Source organism: Amphibalanus amphitrite, unplaced genomic scaffold (assembly GCF_019059575.1).
Source record: "Amphibalanus amphitrite isolate SeventyFive unplaced genomic scaffold, NRLGWU_Aamphi_draft 000129F_arrow, whole genome shotgun sequence".
Classification (NCBI taxonomy): domain Eukaryota; kingdom Metazoa; phylum Arthropoda; class Thecostraca; order Balanomorpha; family Balanidae; genus Amphibalanus; species Amphibalanus amphitrite.
The window spans coordinates 251,055-272,357 of NW_024881624.1; the positions used below are offsets into that span (position 1 = coordinate 251,055).

The 21,303-nt window shown below is 49.3% G+C and overlaps 2 protein-coding genes across 8 annotated transcripts; one reads left to right on the plus strand and one right to left on the minus strand.

Annotated features, from left to right (window-relative positions):
- Positions 1-2: 2 nt before the first annotated feature.
- LOC122381887 (TBC1 domain family member 12-like) lies at positions 3-12,653 on the minus strand. Of its 2 annotated transcripts, none has more exons than XM_043366637.1 (10): positions 12,422-12,653; positions 10,527-11,226; positions 10,141-10,219; positions 9,476-9,704; positions 8,941-9,056; positions 8,249-8,382; positions 7,464-7,605; positions 5,590-5,790; positions 1,366-1,579; positions 3-696 (listed from the first exon to the last, which is right to left on the minus strand). In XM_043366637.1, the coding sequence occupies exons 2-10, from the start codon at positions 11,222-11,224 to the stop codon at positions 494-496; spliced, it is 2,016 nt and encodes a 671-aa protein (XP_043222572.1). In that variant the 5' UTR covers positions 11,225-11,226; positions 12,422-12,653; the 3' UTR covers positions 3-493. The 2 variants fall into 2 exon arrangements, with proteins under 2 accessions (XP_043222572.1, XP_043222571.1); XM_043366636.1 differs by having other exon boundaries at positions 10,141-10,264; positions 12,422-12,651.
- A 370-nt stretch (positions 12,654-13,023) lies between these two features.
- On the plus strand, positions 13,024-21,178 carry LOC122381888 (methyl-CpG-binding domain protein 4-like). 6 transcript variants are annotated; one of them, XM_043366640.1, is made up of 7 exons: positions 13,024-13,085; positions 16,811-16,856; positions 17,235-17,340; positions 18,271-18,848; positions 19,213-19,338; positions 19,654-19,851; positions 20,358-21,178. In XM_043366640.1, exons 2-7 carry the CDS (start codon positions 16,820-16,822, stop codon positions 20,537-20,539), a joined length of 1,227 nt encoding a protein of 408 aa, XP_043222575.1. In that variant the 5' UTR covers positions 13,024-13,085; positions 16,811-16,819; the 3' UTR covers positions 20,540-21,178. The 6 variants fall into 6 exon arrangements, with proteins under 6 accessions (XP_043222575.1, XP_043222576.1, XP_043222577.1 ...); XM_043366641.1 differs by lacking the exon at positions 13,024-13,085 and adding an exon at positions 13,086-13,146; XM_043366642.1 differs by lacking the exon at positions 13,024-13,085 and adding an exon at positions 13,088-13,152.
- The last annotated feature ends 125 nt before the right edge of the window (positions 21,179-21,303 follow it).

The window sequence follows — 21,303 nt, forward strand, 5'->3', positions numbered from 1 at the left end:
GATCTCAGTCAGTGTCTTTTATGTTCAATAAATGAGATGCATGCTCGTAATAATAATGCTGTCGAATTGTCACGTCTCGTCAATGAACACCGGGGCCGGCCTCGGAGTAGCGGCCCCTGCGGCGACAACATACGAGTAGGGCTCGGCGGGCCCCGCGCGCCGCCGCCGCCGCTCTCGGAGAAGGCACGTAAAACCAGCGCCTCACTGCACCCGTTCTGCGGAGCAGACGGCCGCCGTGAACCGACGCCCCTCCCTCCCTCCCCCATAGCATCTCCTCCGACAGATCTAAAACGGCCTCACGCCGCAATAACATCGGTAAAAATCGTACATCATCACCGTGGTAAACAATCTAAGCTAGCACGCGTCAGTGGCTATCAGGTACCGGCGGGTACGAATAGAGTCGATATATCACCCAGTGTACAGGGAGTATTCCGTCGTGGCGCCGGGGCTCGCGGACTCCTCCCGGGCCGACTGGTGCCCTCGGAGCGCGAGCTCAGCGCGGCGAGCCGAGCGGCGACGGCCGCCGGCTCCGCTCCACCAGGTCGTGGAAGGTCTGCTTGCCGATGCTGGTGTGCACCTTGGTGATGCTCTTGAAGAGCGCCTCCGAGTCGAGGTCGTCGGGCAGACCGGTGAGAAACTGCGCCAGGTTGATGAACTCCATGGAGCGCAGCTGTTCGTCGTACAGGTGCAGGATCCCTGGAGGGTGGCAGGGCGGACGAGCAGGGTTAGACACAGAACGTAACACAGGGTAACAGTGTGATGGCAAGTGAACACACAACTGTACAACACAGTGTAAACGCAGAGTGTAATCGCTGAACATAAATACCACATGTTCTCATGTTCCGCGTGGCGGAACATGCGGATTTAACAAACCGACAGTGTTACATTGTAGACACAAAGAGGACACGCGGCCCCCGTTGACGAAGTGTATGATATTGCAGGCCGTTTTATAGTCCATGAACCGGGGATTATAGGCTGATCCGTCTTTAAGGATCGGCCAATATAGCGATTTGCAGAGATGATTATCTGGCCTAATCCCGGGCTAACCTGCCTTTGCAGTGACAACTGATACGTTAGCGCCAGGGTCGAACGCGAAAATGAGTGCAAAATGTAACTCTCACAGCTCACATTAGCTTAGAGATGCAAAACATTTGACACAAGTTGCATTATACTGAGCCTTCAACACACGATATAGCAACATGTCGTGAAATCGAGCCACCTTTGTGCAACGTTACGCTTGACTAGCGGATTGCATATCAGGCAAAAAAGAGATATTTCTAGAAATCAGGATGGGTGAAATAACCTACACATTACAAACTGACCATCAAACTCAATACACCTTTCCCGGTCCCTTTGTCGACCTACCGAGTGCGGCGCGCGCCAGGAACGCCTCGCCGTCCCGCAGGAACACGTCCCAGATACGACAGGCCACGTCCAGGGGCAGCGACTTGGAGAAGAGCGTGTAGAGCCAGTCGACCAGGTAGAGGTCGGGCGTGACGCCCTCGGCCTCCATGTGCTGCCACAGCGCCGGCAGGTTCTCTCGCAGCAGTGCCGTGTACGTGGCGTAGTAGGCGCTCATCTGGGACGCAGAAGGTGGTAATGGTGATTGTGTTTTACGGAGTCCGGACACTCGAGGTTGTCTGCGACCACCGGACTGAACAGACCGGGAGGATCTGGCTAGCGGAGGAGGAGGCGATGAGTGCGTGTTTTGAAGTGAAAGCTGACTGGGCCCATCAACCTGATCTCATTAGGAGAGCAGGATTCTTGAGATTTGAGAAGCCCTATGGCTGTTAAGTGACAACTTGAAAACCCAATGCTAGAGACCACCGTAGGCGATAAAAGCTCACTCCACATTCAGTCCACAGCTAACACCATGTGAACAATAGACTCGAACTGAATCACCGCTCCCAGAAGAACGAATTCCCAAATATCACCGTACTCCCATCAGCCAACATCTCTGCTACCGTAGAGAACTACGGAGTCCGGAAGAACAGGGAGCAACACGCCGACGCGGGGCGGAGGGAGGGCCGGTGTCGACCTTCCGGAGGCCGCCGCTGCTGTTCAGCTGCCCGGAGGACGCCCCTGTTCTTGCCGGAACGGCGGCTCGATGGCCACAACTCGCCGTATCGGCCCCTGCCGGCGCGGCGGCCAATTTCGCCGGCTCGGCCGACCGTGCCGTCAATTAAATCGCCTCTATACGGGCCCGGATGACAAAGGGAGGTGACCCGGACCGAGCGCAGCCATGATGAGATCATACTCTGAGCCCGTATTCACTATGCTAGTAATATGTGCCAGACGGCGTGTCTCGCCGATAAACTGCCAATCTCACAGAGATATTCGATAGAGGTCTGACACAAACCGATGAGCTATGTGAGCACCAGATATCATACCAGAACACTAGCGGGCGAGCGCGGAGTGCGGCACATTCGTCAGATGTCTGTATAACATACGGCACGTCCAATACTATCGATACTGTCATGTCATCATCCCGTCGGTTGTAATAATTCAGATAACGCGCTCCACAGCGCATCACAGTCCTGTTTCTGAACTCAAACCAACTGACGAACTGCCGCTATAAATCCGGCCGAATCTCAAGTGTTTGACAGCAATGGCCAATGCAAGTTGTAAGAATTATACACGAAAATATGGCTGGCGTATTATATATTCCTACATGCCGCATAGCTAGGTTAGTTTCGACAGGTTTTGGTGACACTTTTATACAATTGTTTTGTCCATATTTTCCTAACAGTGATTGCGCTACTGCTGTGGACAAGGCCTTAAAGGAAATTTATAGAAGAAAATTCATCAAAATACCTTACTTCAAAAAGAATCACGTCTGAAAATATCAACTCAGAATGGCACAATTATTGGATATCCAAGGAACATAACACTTGAATGATTTGCCACGACATAAGAACAAGAAGAAGGTATAATATTCCTAGTGATTAAACGTGAATTTTCCCAGTGCTCTTGCAAGAATCTTTGCTTCATTTATGTAATCGTACTTTGTTGATATGCCCTATGGCTAAACGTTCCTTAAATACATTATATTTTCCATATTTTACATGTTTTTTTTTTCGAGGAAAGGACTACAACTGCCAAATAAAAACGCATTAACTGAGGCCCAAGGTATCAGTGGACATATCAAACGAAGATAAGACAACAAGCGATAACGGATTTCGATTAATAGACGTACCTATATCTTACCATAATTTCGGCTTTGTAACCAATACAAAATATTTCAAAACCCTTGATAAGCAGAGCAGATATTTACCAAAAAATATAGTTTTCTAATTTTACGCGGCAAATATCATGCAATAATGATGTCAATTATACATTCCCTGTCAATTATACCTCTGGACTAATGCGATAAACTGTAGTTTAGAGGTCATTGCCCTGGGCAGTAAACTCGGGCAGTAAACTTTTGTTTCCTGCCCGGCCTATCAAATAACATGGCATTTTGACACCGACAGTTTCTTGGTCATAGTTTTACTGCCCGGCTCGTGCTGTGCTTAAGACATACCCCGGCATGTAGGAAAACAATATCATTATTGAGGTCAAAAGCCAGGTAAATGCTTGTTTGTTAATTGGGGCTTTAGGGCGCGCCGACTACTACTAAGGTCATTTTGCGCCCATCCAGGTACCTAAATGCTAAAAACATAATCCACTTAAAATGAAAAAAGGTTGATAAGTACGGAAGGGGTAAACAAACATATTCCTACATGCCGGGGTATGTCTTAAGCACAGCACGAGCCGGGCAGTAAAACTATGACCAAGAAACTGTCGGTGTCAAAATGCCATGTTATTTGATAGGCCGGGCAGGAAACAAAAGTTTACTGCCCGAGTTTACTGCCCAGGGCAATGACCTCTAAACTACAGTTTATCGCATTAGTCCAGAGGTATAATTGACAGGGAATGTATAATTGACATCATTATTGCATGATATTTGCCGCGTAAAATTAGCAAACTAACATTTTTGGTAAATATCTGCTCTGCTTATCAAGGGTTTTGAAATATTCTGTATTGGTTACAAAGCCGAAATTATGGTAAGATATGCGCCTATTAATCGAAATCCGTTATCGCTTGTTGTCTAATCTTCGTTTGATATGTCCACCGATACCTTGGGCCTAAGTTAATGCGTTTTTATGTGGCAGTTGTCGTCCTTTCCTCGAAACATACATGTAAAATATGGAAAATATAATGTATTTAACGAACGTTTAGCCATAGGGCATATCAACAAAGTACGATTACATAAATGAAGCAAAGATTCTTGCAAGAGCACTGGGAAAATTCACGTTTAATCACTAGGAATATTATACCTTCTTCTTGTTCTTATGTCGTGGCAAATCATTCAAGTGTTATGTTCCTTGGATATCCAATAATTGTGCCATTCTGAGTTGATATTTTCAGACGTGATTCTTTTTGAAGTAAGGTATTTTGATGAATTTTCTTCTATAAATTTCCTTTAAGGCCTTGTCCACAGCAGTAGCGCAATCACTGTTAGGAAAATATGGACAAAACAATTGTATAAAAGTGTCACCAAAACCTGTCGAAACTAACCTAGCAGGTATGCGGCATGTAGGAAAAATCTTACTGACCTCAGCCGTACGAAATTATTTGGAAACTCGGCTTGCAAAATTTGACTCCGGCCCTCGTGCTTCGCACTCGGGCCTACGTCAATTTTGCAAACCTCGTTTCCAAATAATTTCGTCGGCCCGGTCAGTAATATATATTTCGACAAAGAAAAAAATCGGTAGGATGCACGATGCATACGGTCGGGAAGCACTCGCGCAGTACAATATTGGTTCCTGAGGGGATGACCTGATGAACGCGGCCTCTATGAGTTTGAGTGGGAAGTGCAAAGGCGGTTGAGCAGGGCAGTGAGAGGCGATACGGGCCGTATACGAAGTTTGTTGGCAACCGCACACAAAGTTGTCAATGTTCAACGGTGAAACCGCCTCGAGGGAAGAATGGGAGAACCGCCCACTCTCGCTCCCAAATCATCAAACTTCTCGGCATTTGCCGATCGGGTGGTATAGTTCACTTCCCGAGAACAGTTATGGACGCCGCGTGAGCAACGGATTCGTTAACTTGTCCGTCCGAAACATTGCTTTTGTGGAAAAAAGCCGCTTCTCACATGAAAAGAGCAAAATTTCAGGGAGGACAGGACTGATGCTGAGGGAGTCAATGTATTCGTTCCCACCCTCGGGCACAGAGTATGTTGCCAGCAGAGGCCAGGACCGTGTGGCTTGTCGGTGACCGTGGGCCGTCGGCCGCCGGTCAGTGGTGGAGCCGGCAACAGGCCCCTATCAGTGCCCCGCCGACTATAAATAGGGCAGCCACGCCGCCGCGAATCGCAGACGGGCAGGGGGCAAATGGGTATTTAGCGCGGGAAGAAACTGATCACTGCCGGTGCATTACACAGTGGCAAACTGACAATACAAAACTGGTAAACTGAAGATACGAGGCCCAAACTGATACAACAGGCACAACAACAGCGCGACGGCGCAAACACAGGGTAGTACACGGAGTAAGGACGATCGTAAGCACTGCTAAATAGCCCTATCGATGACCAGGCCCGCTCCTCACCATGCTCTGGTCCAGCTGGAAGAAGCTGAAGAGGAACGGCCGGTTGAGCAGGTTGGCGAAGCAGACGAACGCGTCCTCGGGGTCCGTGTTGAGCAGCAGGACGGCGGCGATGAACGACATGCCCTGGATGTAGCCGACGTCGGGCCGGTAGCAGGCGTACGTGCCCAGCAGCTCGTGCAGCAGGTCGTGGTACGGACCGCCCTGCACGGCAGACAGCGGCGCGGTACACATTACCGGGTGTGACGGATATTATGGCGCAGCGCACAAAGCGATGTGTTTTGTTGTCACTCTATGAACATCTCGCTTTATCACAGACCAGCGTCCCAGCTTCCTCTACCCCAAAAGATCGTGCTACAGCGGCTATTTACCTTCAGTAACAGGCGTCCGCAGGTGACAACTAGAGGACCCACTTCTCTGGCAAACAAAAAATGGCAACATAGCCACTTATCGCAATGTTTCCGCGTCTCACACATGCTAATTATTTCAGTATCATCATGCAATTACATTTAAATTGATAACTTTTCAGTTATGCAATGATCTGATCCTGAACAATAGGTGACTTAAAGGGTTCATAATCCTCGGAGGTTATTGCGCGCTACGAAACGATCCGATTCGGCCGATTGCACGGCCCGGCACGAACGGTTTCAGCAATATTAACTGCGTGACCTCATCACTTTTCAGGAACGTGCTACGTTTATTCGATTAATACCGCCTTGGCGTAGCCTTTCAGGAACGTGCTCACTGCTCAGTGTTTGGGAGGTATTACATTTGCCAACGTCATTTGACGCTGTGGTATCGCGCTATTAAAATATAGCAGGAAAACTGAACACTGTCCTCTCACTTACCTATAATGTAAGCAAACCATCAAAGAACAGCTTTTTCGTAAATCGCTAAAAACTAAAAAAGTCACTTCTCTAAGATGTGCTACTTAGGCACTTCGAAATTATATCAGCTCGGTTAGCCCACGGATTAGGTACGTGGCAAACGGCATCCAATGAAACACGGCATTCGGCCTTGGTTTGATAGCAGCATGTCTGCCAAAAGCGTGTGAATGCACTGCTGCGGGGTCCATATCACGGAAGTCTGTCCCTCACGTCAATATTGATATTATGAGACAACCATCCCACTGTAACACTATCAATCAAAATAGCAACGAAATTCGTAAATGATAAAATATCTGCAAATGTCTCTAATGAATATGGATCACCAGCACAGTGTTACCGGTTGCATCATCCATGGGCGGCAATCACCGCTCCATTCCGGGCCGGACCAGTAACCGTTCATGATGGGCCCCAAGGACACAGCCAATGTGTTCAATTGCGCCGCAACTTTGCAGCTCTCATGACGCACCGCTGGAACTTGGCCGGCTGTTTCGCCGCCGTCGGGTCGCCCGGTCCGCTCGTGGCGGCAAAGTTTCCACGCCGAATTATGGGCGAGCCCACTACATAGCTGAGCGTGTGATTTACGAGTAGCTGATAGACGTCAACATGATTTACCCTTATTGGTATCGGGTCATCCAAACTCGGCTGTGTTCACAAAGATTACTTTGTGAAAATGAAAACCAGCTGGTATGAGGACAAAATGTTCGGCCACCCGGTGTTCTCAGATAGTAAACTAGAATGAAATATACCGAATAAACTACGACTGACAGGCCCGCTGAAAGGGTGGAATAAATGCGACAGACGAGAAAATAACTAACACGGAAATGCCCAAACAAGCCTGCTAATGTCAAAGTCGCCGTCACCGTTAGCAATCCAATCCTTGCCAACCCAAGACATGCCTAATGTAGTAAGAAGCCACCCCAACGGATCCCGCATGATTAAGTCTAGATGACATGGTAATATCAATAGGATCATGCGATCGACGGGACGTACCTTCTGGAATAGCCCCAGCTGGGGGAACGTCCTGGCCACATCCAGCCGAATCAGGTCCACGGAGCTGGTCTTGGCTTCACGCACTTCACATGGAGAGCGGGGAGCGTTCCCCTGCGCGGCTGCTCGCAGAATTGACAGCGCCCTGCGGCGGAGGGGGGGGGGGGCGGGGGGAATAGTCACATCAGTCGCACAGGGACGTGTCACACATATCCGTCACAGGGTGGTGATTGCGTCACGAAAACGTCACTGTCTGGGGACGCATCTGCAGCGTATCGATAAACAGACGAGCCTTGATGAGGTCGAGACGGCCGCTCTGGGGCCCCATGTGATCCACTCGGAGGGTCGTCACCGCTGATAGGACAAACTGTGGCTTTACTGGCGGCGTAATACACAAATGATTACAGACATTACTGGTGACCAATGAATAATTATCTATCGATAATACAACTATGGGTGCTAGTGAACGGGTACCTAATGCTTAATGGTTAAAGTTCATCAGGTCACCATAGGAGTCACCGTGGTATCACAAAATAAGCGAACATCTAGAAACTAGCCTAACAAAAGAACAATGTTTTCGCCAAATGTTACAGCGCACTTCTCACCGAGGTGAAGTAACACACCACTCATTGAGCAATGTGTTTACTTACCGTGAGTGGCATGTCGTCGGGCTGTTAACACTCGTCTACCGCCACCGGCTGTCACTCCCCCTAACCCGACCCTTGACAAGCCTTCCTCACCCTTTGCTGAGGCCTTACTCAATCCCCTCCCCCTCCTCAGATACTCACTCCTGGTGGTAGACCTTGTACAGCTGCGGCGTCACATGCAGATCATTGCCGAGCGCCAGCATCCAGACACGTCCGCGCACACTAGGCGGCAGGCCGTTCCACCAGAGGTCGGATACTTTCCTCGTGTGACGCACCTGAAGGTATGGAGAGGAAGCGTGGAAAAGACGGTCAGAAGAGTTCGAACGGAGTACTTTGGGGTGTGATTTACAGAATGATTTATAAATGAGTGATTTACAAATGAGGGTGATTTACAGAACCGGTGACGGGAATCCGGAGGTGGAGTTAAGTTCGGACTTAAAATGATTGAATCGAGATTGGAATTCAAGAGCGTCTTCAGCTAGTCACGGGCTGCTCACAGCATGAACATCGTCCAAGGTGGAATTCACACACAATAATGCAGACTGCGGCTTTCGCTGTAATGCTGAGAGCTCGAGCGCTACCAAGGACACGGGGAAAAAAGCTACATAGATGACAGGCAGGTTTTCATGTGAACGGCCAAATCGGAGACAACAGTGAAAGCGAACAAGTAGAAATGTTCCGCCGGAAAATGGTGAAGATGACTTCAAAGCAATATGAGTAGCATGTGCATTGTGCATTTACGATGTTTTTGGAACTGTGATGCAAATTTTCTCGAAACCCGTATGCCGGGGGATGGGGGGGGGGGGGCACGGGACTGAGATAGATCACTTTACCTTTTCCCAGTTCGGAAGAATATCTTGATTCCAGATCTTTGTACTTTGAGCAAGACTGTGCTCCGTTTTGAGCTGCGCCTGTATGGCCTTTTTCCGAGATTTCGAGTCCTTCTGATCTGTAAATACAAAATCAGAACCAAAATGACAACAATCAGCTTTCCTAAAACCAAACATTCAGATCGTATCATTGCTGCAAATACACAGAGCAGAAAACAATGGTGGAACGGTTGACGCAGGTCACCGTAGCGTAACAGTTCGCTCCGTTATCGTACGATCGAAACGCCCTACTAACTGGCGCTAACAGATTCAGCGCCCGCTGGCCGCCACACAAAGGCTGCACTGCACAGTCCCACAATGACTGAAATGAACGTCAGAGCCCAAAGCAAGCAGTCCAACGGGGTTGGAGTGGCAACACCGAACGTCACGCTGCTAAACAACGCAGTTCTTGGCCAGGCTTTCCAGCGGCTTCTCAAAGACTCCTCCAAACTCTAGCTCTTCCGAAATCGCCAGTTTCATTCTCGCACCCCTCGCTTACCTCTGCGCCTGGCCTCCTCGAGCATGCGCTGGTGTTCGAGCCGGTGTCGGCTCTCCTCCGCGCGGCTCTTGGCGGGCAGGTGGTGGGGCCGCGGCTCCAGGATCAGTCCCATGCTGCCGGCCTGCAGGCCAGAGTTGCGCCGCGCCGCTCGGCACGGAGAGTCGCCCGTGCTGCTCGTCAGGCTCGCCAGGCTGGTGAGGCTCGTCAGACTGGTGCAGCTCGGCGTCGGCTGAGGCGGCCGAGGTCAGAAAAAGGTCAGACGAGGTCAGCCAGTGGTGTTGAGGTTAAACAAGCTACTTGTCGTTCGGATCAACTATTCATTAGAGGTCTTTGACATGCACTTAAACTAGCGCGTCAGGCTAACTGAATGGTTAAATTGCACGACTTCATTCAGCGCTAAGAGCTAAGTGGGCCAATCTAAGACAGGTGTGCAAACTCTGTACAAGCATAAATCAAAATAAACCCCAAACCAAAGGCGCGCCAGGAACGGAAATATCCGAAACACACTTCAACTGTGAAACATTTTGACTGATGTCTCAGTCAGGCCATTGCCAAATAAAATAAATCCATGCTTACTGAAGCAGCACAGCCGACGCCGTTTTACGTCAGTGCCTGGTCGACCGTTTCGCTATGTTGATGGGTGTGGTTCACCAAAGGGCACATACCAGCAACGTGTGAGAGGCATCGCCGTCGTCCGCTTGTGATTTGTTGAATAATCTCCATCCAGGAACATTTGTTGAAAGACTGCCAGGAGATTGAGATTCCTTAGATCGCCATGAGAATAAACCCCTGAAATATCATTGTAATTCTAAACAGAAGCACTTGACAAAATTCAAGAAAAGAAACGGGACGCTTTTTTAACAACAACAAAAAAACACATCTACATTCTACATGCATTCATTATGCCCCACATGATCAGATGTACAGAATCAAAGAAACCGACCACAAAATCCTAGCCTGACAGTGTAATTTAGAGCTGAGACTAATTGGACTACAAACCAGCTGAGCCACCTGTCAGCTAAGACCAGCCATCACAATTGCCTCCACCTACCGTGAGAAGAGTCCGGAGATGCCGCGTTTCTTGGCGGCCTTGTCGGCGGCTGCTGCGGCGGCGCCCTGCGCGCTGAGGTCGCGACTCGAGCCGCCGTCAGAGGCAGCCGGCCGCTCCGAGTACAGGCTGTAGTCGGTGCTGAGGCTCGAGGTGCTGCTCAGGGAGCCGTCGGCGCGCCGCAGCGGCCGCGGCGCCGCCGCGCCCTGCTGCAGCGTGCTCGACGGACTCTCGCCGACGCCGCTGTCGCGCTCCTCCTCCAGGCCGGGTTTCCCGGGCGCCGGTGGCGGCGGCGCGGCCGGCGGCGGCGGCACGGCCGGCTGCAGCCGCAGCTGCCGGGTCCGCCGGTCGTACACGAGCGGCAGCGAGTCCACGCACAGCCCGCTGGCCGACGGCGCCGAGCGCGACTTGTGGCAGCAGCAGGAGGGCCGGCCGCCGCCCAGCGGGGACGCCGGCGGTGCGGACAGGCCCAGCTTGGCGTAGTGTCGGCCGGGGTCGCGGCACGGGTGCATGCAGTCGGCGCCGGCGCACGTCTGGCAGCGGTGTTGGTACACCGAGCCCGGGTCGCCGGCGGCGCTCTCGTCTGTCGAGTCCTGCAGCTGGCAGCGGCACTCTGTCCCAGCCCTGCCATCTGGCCAGGTGTTGTAGTAGGTCCGGGAGGAGGGTTCTGCCTCCACAGTGACTGCATCACTGCCAACCATTGCTAGAAGCAAAGAGATCATTATCAGCTGATGAAGATAACATTGTTATAGTTTTATCATTGTTGCTATTTCAACTATTAAAAGTTTGCTTGAATAGAGTTAATAAGAAATGCATGGAACATAAAATGAAAAAATCAAATGATCTGATATATGACCACTTGAAAGACCTCTATGCAGAATTTCAAAAGATGAACATTGAGCAGGATATTTGAAACCAGCTTGAAATGTTTGTGCACTTTGAAATGTGAAGTGATAACTCCAACTGGAATCTTGATAGCTTTTCCATTCCTCCAGCTCTCAGATATAAGCTGCATCATTTAAATCAGGACTTTCAAAGGCATAAGTGTGTAAGGTACCTTCAATAATATGTGATTTATGGCCTTTCAACTCAGGTCAGTGCATAAGTTTGAAAGCACCTCCTTGCTGCCAGTATAGTTGTAGAATGATTGTCATACACTAGTTAGGCAGTTACTTATTCTGTTCATTTGTAGGAGGGGTAAAACTATCTGCAATATGTAACAGTTAATGATAAAGTAAACTATATTTCACACTAGAGGTAAATCAATTTATGTGTCTTGATGATGATCAGTATTTTTAAAGAAACTACAAGACAAACTGAAGTAATCTAGGGAAAGTAGCTAAGAAAGAACACTGAGCATTTCTTGGCCTAGCCCTGGGAACACCTGGCAATCGCAACATAGGCATCATTATCATAGTATGCCAGCAGTGAATAGTCAACAAGTCGCACAAACCACAGACAGCATCTATGCAAATTATGCCCTGTCAGTTGCTATGTCCTCTCTTGGGCTCTTATCCATGAATGTAAGTTCCTGAGTAAGCACCTAGAGAGAGATGTGCTATAATTCTGCCCAGAGATTCTTGACTAGCCAGTGTTGGAAAATCTTACGCCAGAAAGTGTGACAGCATCCCGATAGTTGATGGCTCTGATGGCAACGACCCCAGTCCCCAGATGCTTCAGGGCACTCAGACCCAAAATGCTATGTGGCACTCGTGGCATGGGCAGTAGGGTTTCAACAGTTCCGTGCCTACCATGACCATTGATGTCTCGGAACATATTTATTGATGAAAAAATAAATCATTGACGAAAAACCTGTCATGAAAGTATGGCAGCCAGACATCCATAGGCTGATAATTGTAAAATCCTGGAGAGGATTTCACTTCATTCCAAATTCTCACCTTGTTAGCGAAAGTTGATTAAATCAAATCTTGTCAATCAAAACGTAAACATTTCGCCGAAACTTCTGGTAATAGCCAGGTAATTTGTCTTGATACAAAGGTCCCTTTTAATTTGCCATGGTACTGTCCCATAAAAACGAGAACCCAAGCACCACAGCTGCTGTCCTCCTCCCAGCCCCTCCCTTCTCGTCCCACGATCACGAGCGCGACGGCATTGAAGTGTCAACATCGCATATCATTTGGTAGCAGAAGTAGGCATGGATAAATTTTGATTCCAGATTAAGGAAAATATTGTTAACTCAAATAATTTACCAAATAATTAATAATGAATTCGATGCAAAAACCAATGGTCAGGGAAGCAGTTGAGATACAAAATATTAAAAATTATTCAATTGTGAGATATATACACTGAATAAAGCACTCTTTCAGTTTCAAGCATTTTATCCCCGAGCAAAAGTAAGGATGAGAAAGGAATGCCTTCATCTCGCGCCAAAAACGAAACAGTAGCGCCATGCTATTCATGGCGCGCTGTCCTGCATAATGTTCGAAACTTGTGTAAATGGAAAAAAATGCTGCTCACTGACGCAGTCTAGGCTACCAATTGGATAGTAGAATCGACTAGTGCTTGTTCGCCTAAGACAACAAACACAATAATTCTAAAACCGTGAGAAATTTGTTTTTTGTACCCTCTCTCAACGTTGATATGATGAAATTTGAATTTTAAGGTAGTGGTGGGTGAGCTCTTTCCTTTTTTTATCTAATTTAATTTTGTCTGGTCATGGTAGGGGCTCTTGTGTTTGGGATTATAGGAAATAATAGCTTAGTGCGTGTATTTGTTTGTTTGAAATTGAAATGAGTAATGACTGCTTTTAAAAAATACTTATACCGCCCTGACCCACAGGGCGTTTTGTCATCAGGTGCAAGGCCCTATATCTGAGGGCTGTTCACGGGCCCTGTGTGCGGTCGGACCGCACACAGCCTCGGAGCTCCGCCCACTTCGTCCCCACGTCAGCCTTCCATCACCCCACACAGCAATCGCTGTGGCCGGTCGGGACTGGCCACAGTGGACCGTCCACCGCACGCAGCCGTGACGTCAGAACCGCCTACCCATCCCCGGTATATGTCAAGTTTAGGTCCTAACTACAATTGTGACGCTGTTGATACGAATATGAAACAGCAAAAATTTTAGATTTTAGGTTAGGTTAGGTTGTAGGTTTGTAGGTTTTAGGTTGTAGGTAGGTAGGTTTGTAGGTTAGGTTAGGTTAGGGTAGGTTTGTAGGTTGTAGGTTGGTAGGTTATAGGTAAGTAGGTAAGGTTAGGTCAGGTTTGATTATGTTTTTTTTCTTTTATTTGCGAGACAAATGAGTATCATTTTTGGATTCAGGATGTCAAATAATGTAAAAATATGAAAAATTTATCAATGAAATCTTCTTAGGACTTAAACTTGACATTTACCCCCATCCCCTACCCACACGCCTGCTGGCCGCACCGCACACGCCGCACACAGCAGTGTGCGGTGCCCGTGAACACCCCTCTGGAACGGGGAAGGCACCGGGGCACCGTGCCCTCTTTGATTTTTGTATTTTAACATTAGCCCCATGGGTGTTGCATGGAAAGAATGGGACCAAAAGTCAGCAGTGCCCTCCTTAATTGAAGGTGTTCCGCCATTTCTGCCCTATATAGTATATATCCATCAGTAGCAGACGCACTGGCGCGTGGCTAGTACTTTATATCTAAGGCAGTGGTACATACAAATTGTTCTTGGCATCTATCAAGCAGGCTCCTTTTTCACGCCCTGGTGCTGCAGCACCCTACTCTGCACTGCTGTATTGGTATGGCGTCGTTTGAGATGAATTCAACTCTACGCTTCAACATTGTGAGCATCTTAATTTGTTGATGTTTCCATGGAAGCCTAATACACTGCTTTGTGTAGTGTGTTGCCAGGAAACACTGCTCAGGACATCTCTGACCACACACTTTATGCCAAGCATCCTAGCTGGTGGTACTGGTAGTGGTCAGTGGATGGTGGTAGACACCCTGGAGCTTTTCTGATAGGATAGAGATATTCCGATAGAGATCTTCTTGTGTGGTCGGCTGCATCCAGTGGATGCAATGCTTATAGTCTTTTATCAGTTAAACACTTAAACACGTGCAGTGGAAGGGGGCGGATTTTGCCCACCCCTCCTCTTTTTCCTTACCTTACCTTACCTTACCTTAGTTGGTCATCGGGTTATAAGGCCACTCGGCCTATGGGTCCCGCTCGTATCGAGTGAAAGGCATAATCGGAGAGGCTATGGTCCTTTGTACAGGGTAGGGATGTCGAACATCACGCTCGACCAGTGCCGGTCCAGCCGCGCCTTGAAAGACGACAGCGACTCAGCAGCGACGACGTCTGTTGGCAGGGCGTTCCAATCGTTGATGATTCTGACGCTGAACGCGTTCCTGCGAGAAAGATGCTTGGCGTTTGGTTTCCTCAGCTTCCACTGGTGGCCTCGCGTGTTTTGCGCTTCGTGTCTCGTCAGCAGTGACTCAAGCGGCACATCCAGAAGTCCGTGGAAGAGCTGGTACACGGTCACCATATCTCCACGACGACGGCGGTAGTGCAGCGATGGGAGGCCGAGGCGGCGAAGCCTGTCAGGGTACGGCCTGTCAGGGCCTGTCAGGGTATTTTTCACCAATAACTTGCGCCACAAACTTAACATTAATGTGAAATTTTGACTACCTGTCCAGAATTGAATTGCGGATATTCTCGTGGAAGAAATAAGAAAATCGGTTAACAACTTGTCTAGTAATAGCGGTGTAAAATCAAGCATCCTACCGCCGCGGCGGCGCGGCGGCCGGCGCCAGCCGTTATGTGTCGCCTGCATTGTAGACTGTGCCGGGACGGGACGGTTCCGTCTTTACATCGCGCCCCTTACCGCTGATCATATTCGATTCGCATCAAATTTCGTGAGAAAATAAAGAAATGCTCAAGCAATCTTATGGTCAAAGAATTTTGAAAATCGGCCGATAAAAATGTGAGTTATGAGTGTGTAAACACAAAATTGTGATTGCCGCGTTTCCCGCGTCGGCCGATCCCGCTTCAGTCGGCGACATCTTACCCTTAGCAGGCTTCTAACTGGCAACTGCCATATTTATTGTTGGATTAACTAGAAATTTACCATATTTACATACTCACAAATGTATGTTCTTTCGTATAGTGAAAGGAAAAAAGAAATTGGCCGGTAACTTTTTGAGTTATCGGCGTGTAAACGCAAAAAAGTCACTTATATGGCAGATTTGACCACATTTGACTTGACCTCATTTGACCGTGAAGATATTGACCTAGGGTCATGAACTTCACACACAACAGAGTTTCCCAGGGCCTTCACCTACCCTCCAAATTTCGTGTTTCTAGGTCCAGTGGGAGCTGAGATATTAGGGGGGGGGGGAGACATCCGCCCCCTTCCACTGGGCGTAGTACTCGCAACCCTTCCACTGTGCGTGTTAACGCTACATCACAGGCGCTAGAGAATCGAAGGATGGTCATAGAAGGCTGAGCTTAAGGATGTCCTGCTGCTTCACTGATTTCTGCCTGCACTCTCATCCTGTGCAGGTCTACAGATGAATCATCCAGCTGACCTGTGGGTCAGCTTCCAGTATTAGTTCCTCTGCGCTGTAGCTTCTTGGTAGCACTGCTCCACTTCTCTTCTGTATCTCTTCCCTTGCTTGTAGCAGCTTGATACATTCATAGAGAAAGTGCTCCAGGGTCTCAAGCCCATCTTTACATGGAGGACAGATGCCCTGTTCCTTTTTGTGTCGCCTGACTATTCCTCCGGCCACCCAGGAATGTCCAGTAAGTAGTTTGATCTTGGTGGCGGTCGCCAGTCTACCTACTGCGCTGTATCTGCTGGCTGGCCAAAACTGGTCAGGGGGTTGTAGCAGTCCAGCTAGTGGCAACAGATGCTTTATCCAGTGTACGTTTCTCTCTCTAGACGCTACCTTCCGGTATTCCTCTTCAGTGTGGTGCTGCATAGCGTGGTTCAAAGCTTTGCTCCAACCACTTTCTTCCTGAGGAGTCGAGCCGTAAATCACTTTAGTCAGCATTGGGAGTCATAGGTCTGCTAACATTTCCTCCCATTGCCGAGCTAGGCTGCTCTGGCGATCCTCATTCACCGCACCCGGCACCGTGTAGCAGTACGTACTGGGTTAGCTCATGGCATCAGAGGGCTGCTCTGGCCTTGCCCTTCACCTAGTGCTGGGGTGCGCGGTGGCACTGCATCAATTCTCACATTTGTGTGAAAACTCCCCAGTTACTAGTTACTACCACCTCCTGGGAAGAAGCTGGCTGAGGATTATGTGATCAATGTTTTTCAAGTTCTGATTGTGATTGTCTTGTTATTGTTACAGACTTCAAACATGACAGACCCAACTCCAAGAAAACCAGACACTAAAGGTGGGAAATGAGAAACTAGGCTTAACCAAAGTGAATGTTCTTCTAGCTTAGATATCCATTTCAATTTGTCTTTCCGTCAGGTAGCAAGATTATGAGAGTATTGTAACTTTTTCTCAACTGAAATATCCTGACAATTGCATGGTTTCACTTTGTGGTGGTTTGGTTCTCCTTTATTTTTCATAAAACAATAAAGTAATTAAAATGCATTTATGTTTCACTGATCATGTAAAACAAAAAAATTGTGGGTAATCCCTGTGTTATATATATTTAACAGCTAAACTTTAAGTGGCTTTGTTACGTTGAAGCATTAATAAATGCTACAGTGTCAGCTGATAATTTCAAGCATTTCATGTTTATGTCTGGTTTGACATTTTTCAGACGGTGTGTATTTTGACGACCCAGAACTCCCAGAGGGCTGGACCAGGAAATGTGTACAGAGGTCTACTGGCCAGTCAGCAGGAAAATGGGACGTCTACATCTATAAGTGAGTCCTAACTCCTAATGGTGGTATGGTGAAAAACTGGCACTTCATTTCATGACCTCTGGTAATATGATCACTGACCGAACTTTATTGTCTCTGAAGTGCTTTCTTATGTTTTTGTTTTCTAGATCCGTCTAGCACTGCTTACTGCTTGTCGCTATGTGGCCAAACGAGCAAGGGGTTGTGCTTGCGTGAAAACGTCGCCTCCTTGATATGTTATGGTTGGACCACCACCATAGCCTGGATTATTTTCATTATTCACCAGCCAGCCACACAGCCCGTGCATGGTCCACTGGTAAAATTTTACGGAGGTACCATTACGTTAGATGGAACACGGGTACATGGCAACACGGTCCTTCTGAGTCCAGCCTGGCACTTTCGCCAGCTGCCATTTGCTGGAGTGACATCACGGGCCAAACAGTCGCTCTCTTTTAGCCTCGGACTTAACGCCATCGGGTCCCCAGTCGGACGTGTTATTTACTAGGGCACGCGTTCACTTGGGCTCTCGGTGAAAAAGCCCAGATTTGAGTCGCTCCGGCGCTCGACAGTCGACTTGTGAAAATCTTAGGTGGTACGCATTTGGTTGGAGCAATGGCGGCCAGCTGAAGGAAGTTGAGTTGGACGGACCATGTCTGACTTGGATAGGCACATTAAAATTTGGATATCCAAGTTCTCCCAATTCAACCCAGAATGGCCCTATCAGAGCGTGAGGGACATGCGCATTGCGCAACATTATCTGCTTAGTGTGGGCTCCCCCTCTGTTCGTCCGTCTCTTAAAACATTTGAGCTCGCTTTATTTTTCAAATGAATGCTAACTTCATTTGCCACTACGCGGTTTACAGAGCTGTTAGCTACGGACCTAGATAAGTTATGATGCTGCGTCTTTTTGCGTCTCATCGTTTATGACATAACGGTTCACATTCTCGCGAACAGCCCGATGGGTCGCAAGTTCCGGTCGCAGAATGAAGTTCGGCGCTACCTGGGCGAGATCAACAGCGAGCTATGTCCGGACCTGTTCTGCTTCAACCCGTACGCCCAGGCCGGCACGCCCAGCTCGCGCAAACCGGGCTCCAAGTCGGGCGCCTCCAGTGTCAAAAAGCTGACCAACAAGGCCGTCAAAGCCATGCGGGCCAAGTCTCTGGGTGGCGCCGGCGACGCCAGCAGCACCAAGCTGAAGCTCAAGTTTGACTTCTCGAAGCGCATGGGCCGCCCTCCGTCTGCGGGGAAGCCGGGCCGGCCAGCGGGGAAGCCCGGAAGACCGCCGTCTGCGAGCAAGTCGGGCCAGCCCTCGTCCTCGGGACACATGGGAAGACCGGGATCCAGTGGCAAGCCGGGTAGACCTGCCTCCGCTGGTAAGCCCGGCCGGCCGTTCTCCTCCGGCAAGCCGGGCCGTCCGCCGGGCCGTCCGGCCGGCAGCGGCTCCAGCCTGGCCTCGCCGCCGCTGAGGACGCCCGCGTCCAAATTCAGCCCATCGACCACGCCGCGCGTAGCCATGCCGGCCGTTAGCAAAGGTGAGTGCGACACCGGCTCGGGGTTGTTGCTTTGTTGTTTGTTGCCGCTGACCTTGAAAGTGCCCAGTTTATAATTGGCCGAGTGTTGGTGCTGAGTGGCACAACGGGTCAGCGGGGATTATGGAGAGGATTTGATGGAAGATGACCAACTTGGTTTTTACGTACCTAAATTCTTTTTGCTGATCTCGTTTTTACAAGTTTAGTAGCACAAATATGGTTTTTCCGTGCCGTCCCCTTTTTGATCGATCATCTGGGCATCTGGGCCCTTTTCCAGTTGGGACTGTAATGACTTGTTTATGGTTGCCCTGCACCCATGTTGAATATGGCTATAACGTGTAACGTATCCCGCTTTATCGTCCGTCAGGACCGGGAGCGCCCAAGAAGCGTCCGTGGACGCCGCCCGAGTCGCCTTACGACCTGGTGCAGGAGCGCTACTACCAGGACCCATGGAAACTGCTCATCGCATCAATCTTCCTCAGCAAACCGCCAGGTCAGAACTCTTATCGGTGTCTACAAGAGGTATAAAGATGTGTATTTTTATATATAACGGTTCAAACTGAAAGGATTTTGTCCTTCAGGGACCATATAGCTCTGCGGTACTTATTTTTTTATTTGCCTCGACAGTTCACACTTCACGTCGGCCATTTAAGAGTGTGTTGGAGCACGGCATGTGAAGCGTGCACAGCACATGCTGCCCTGAGTTCAGGAAACAATCGATTCGCATTAGGTGATATTGTTTGGCGCTTGTCCATCGAGTGATGCTGGCCTGAAGTGGCCTGACGCGTGATCGTCTGTCCCCGTACAGAGACCTCCCCGGAGGACGTGTGGGGCGACCCGCCGCCCGTGCTCGAGGCCCGGCGCGCCCGGCCGCTGCTCGAACAGTTCTTCGAGCGCTGGCCGACGGCCAAGGCGGCGCGCGACGCCTCCGCCCAGGAGATCGCGTCCCTGATCGAGCCTCTGCAGCTGGGAGAGCACGCCGCGGATCTCATCATTCGCTTCTCAGGTCAGTCATTCACTGCAGTGTGGTCAGCCTGGAATGGTGTCGCAGCGGTATTCAGCTTGGCTCGATGGCATTGTATTTGGATTCAGACGAGCTGAGAAAATTACAGCTTTTAAAACCGTTCTTGAAGATGGTTTGTTTCAGTTACAAATACAAAATTCATTTTTGTATTTGAGTACTATCCGATTTCCTGAAATTAACTTGCCAGTAGTTGTTTCGTAAGCTTCAGGTGATTTACAAATAATGTCTTTGGATAATGGCTGACAGGATCATGCACGGCTGCACGAAGCATTTTATTTGATCGACCTTTTCCTGCACATTTGTTTGACTTTCAGCAAATCTCGGCTTATGTTAAATCATGCATTTGACTGGAATCAGTTCCTGTCGTTGGTTTGGAATGAAAATTAATTGCACTGCCCAGCCTTCTAAGCTTGAGCTCCATTTATGTCATTTTTACGTGCTATTTTGTTGCATTTCTGAGTCGATGCTTGTTCTATTTGCCGTTGCAGATGAGTTCCTGACCAAGAAGTGGAAGTCTCCCACGGAGCTGTACGGCATCGGACGGTACGGCAGCGACGCCTACCGGATATTCTGTCTGGGCCAGTGGAAGCAGGTGCGTCCGCTCGACCACATGCTCAGCCTCTACCACAACTGGCTCTGGACCAACTACAAGGCACTGCGGCTCGAGTGAGCGCCGCGCCGCCGTCCGACCGGCCCACGGCCTTTTACTGGGATGATTTACCGGACCTACGTCCGGCGCTGTGCGCGCGCTGATTATGTCCTATTGGAGGCTGGCGGCCGATCTCGGGCTGCGGCAACTCACCAGCCATTGTCTGATCGCGGAGGCGACTTACCCCGCGTTCGATGTCTCCCGGACGGCAAAGATTCTATGCCGTCCGGGCCCGAAATGGCGTTCGATGTCGCACGGACGGCAAAGATTCTACGTGACGTCACGTAGAATCTTCGTCGTCCGCGCAGAATCTTTTGAGCGTACTACGGTGGGCAGAGAGGCAATGATGGCGCGTATTTCAAAAGCGGCGCAGCAGCTGTTTGCAGAAGTTGTTGACATTTGTGCGTGGTCTCTATGGAAACGTAAACTTGGGCCTTTTTCGAAACTGACGCACATTGTGTAAGTGGCGCACAAAATGGCCGGTCTCGTCGTCCGCCTGTGTGCTTCATCGAACGCAAAATAGAATATTCTGCGCAGAATGTTCTTCGTCCGAGGAGACATCGAACGCGGCCTTAGTCGCCTGCTGAACGTCAGTCGGTGACGTACATGATCATACTCCACTGTTTCGCGCTGCACGAGAAATACATTACATCTAAGTTACTGGTGTCAATGACAGCTGAAAACTGAGATATGATCGATGAGCTGAGTGGTAAGGCTGGGATTACAATTAGCAAGTATGAACTAGCGTAGTCACTGAAATGTTCCACTCCAGTTTCTAAATAAAA

Excerpts from the sequence above, each read along its gene's own strand:
- LOC122381888 (XM_043366638.1), top strand. Across the intron at positions 17,341-18,270 it reads TGGGACGTCTACATCTATAA|CCCGATGGGTCGCAAGTTCC; the intron begins GTGAGTCCTAAC and ends TCTCGCGAACAG. Across the intron at positions 19,339-19,653 it reads CTTCCTCAGCAAACCGCCAG|AGACCTCCCCGGAGGACGTG; the intron begins GTCAGAACTCTT and ends GTCCCCGTACAG.
- LOC122381887 (XM_043366636.1), bottom strand. The coding sequence starts at position 11,224 with ATGGTTGGCAGTGATGCAGTCACTGTGGAGGCAGAACCCTCCTCCCGG. Across the intron at positions 9,057-9,475 it reads CGAGGAGGCCAGGCGCAGAG|ATCAGAAGGACTCGAAATCT; the intron begins GTAAGCGAGGGG and ends TTGTATTTACAG. Across the intron at positions 5,791-7,463 it reads AGCTGGGGCTATTCCAGAAG|GGCGGTCCGTACCACGACCT; the intron begins GTACGTCCCGTC and ends TCTGCCGTGCAG.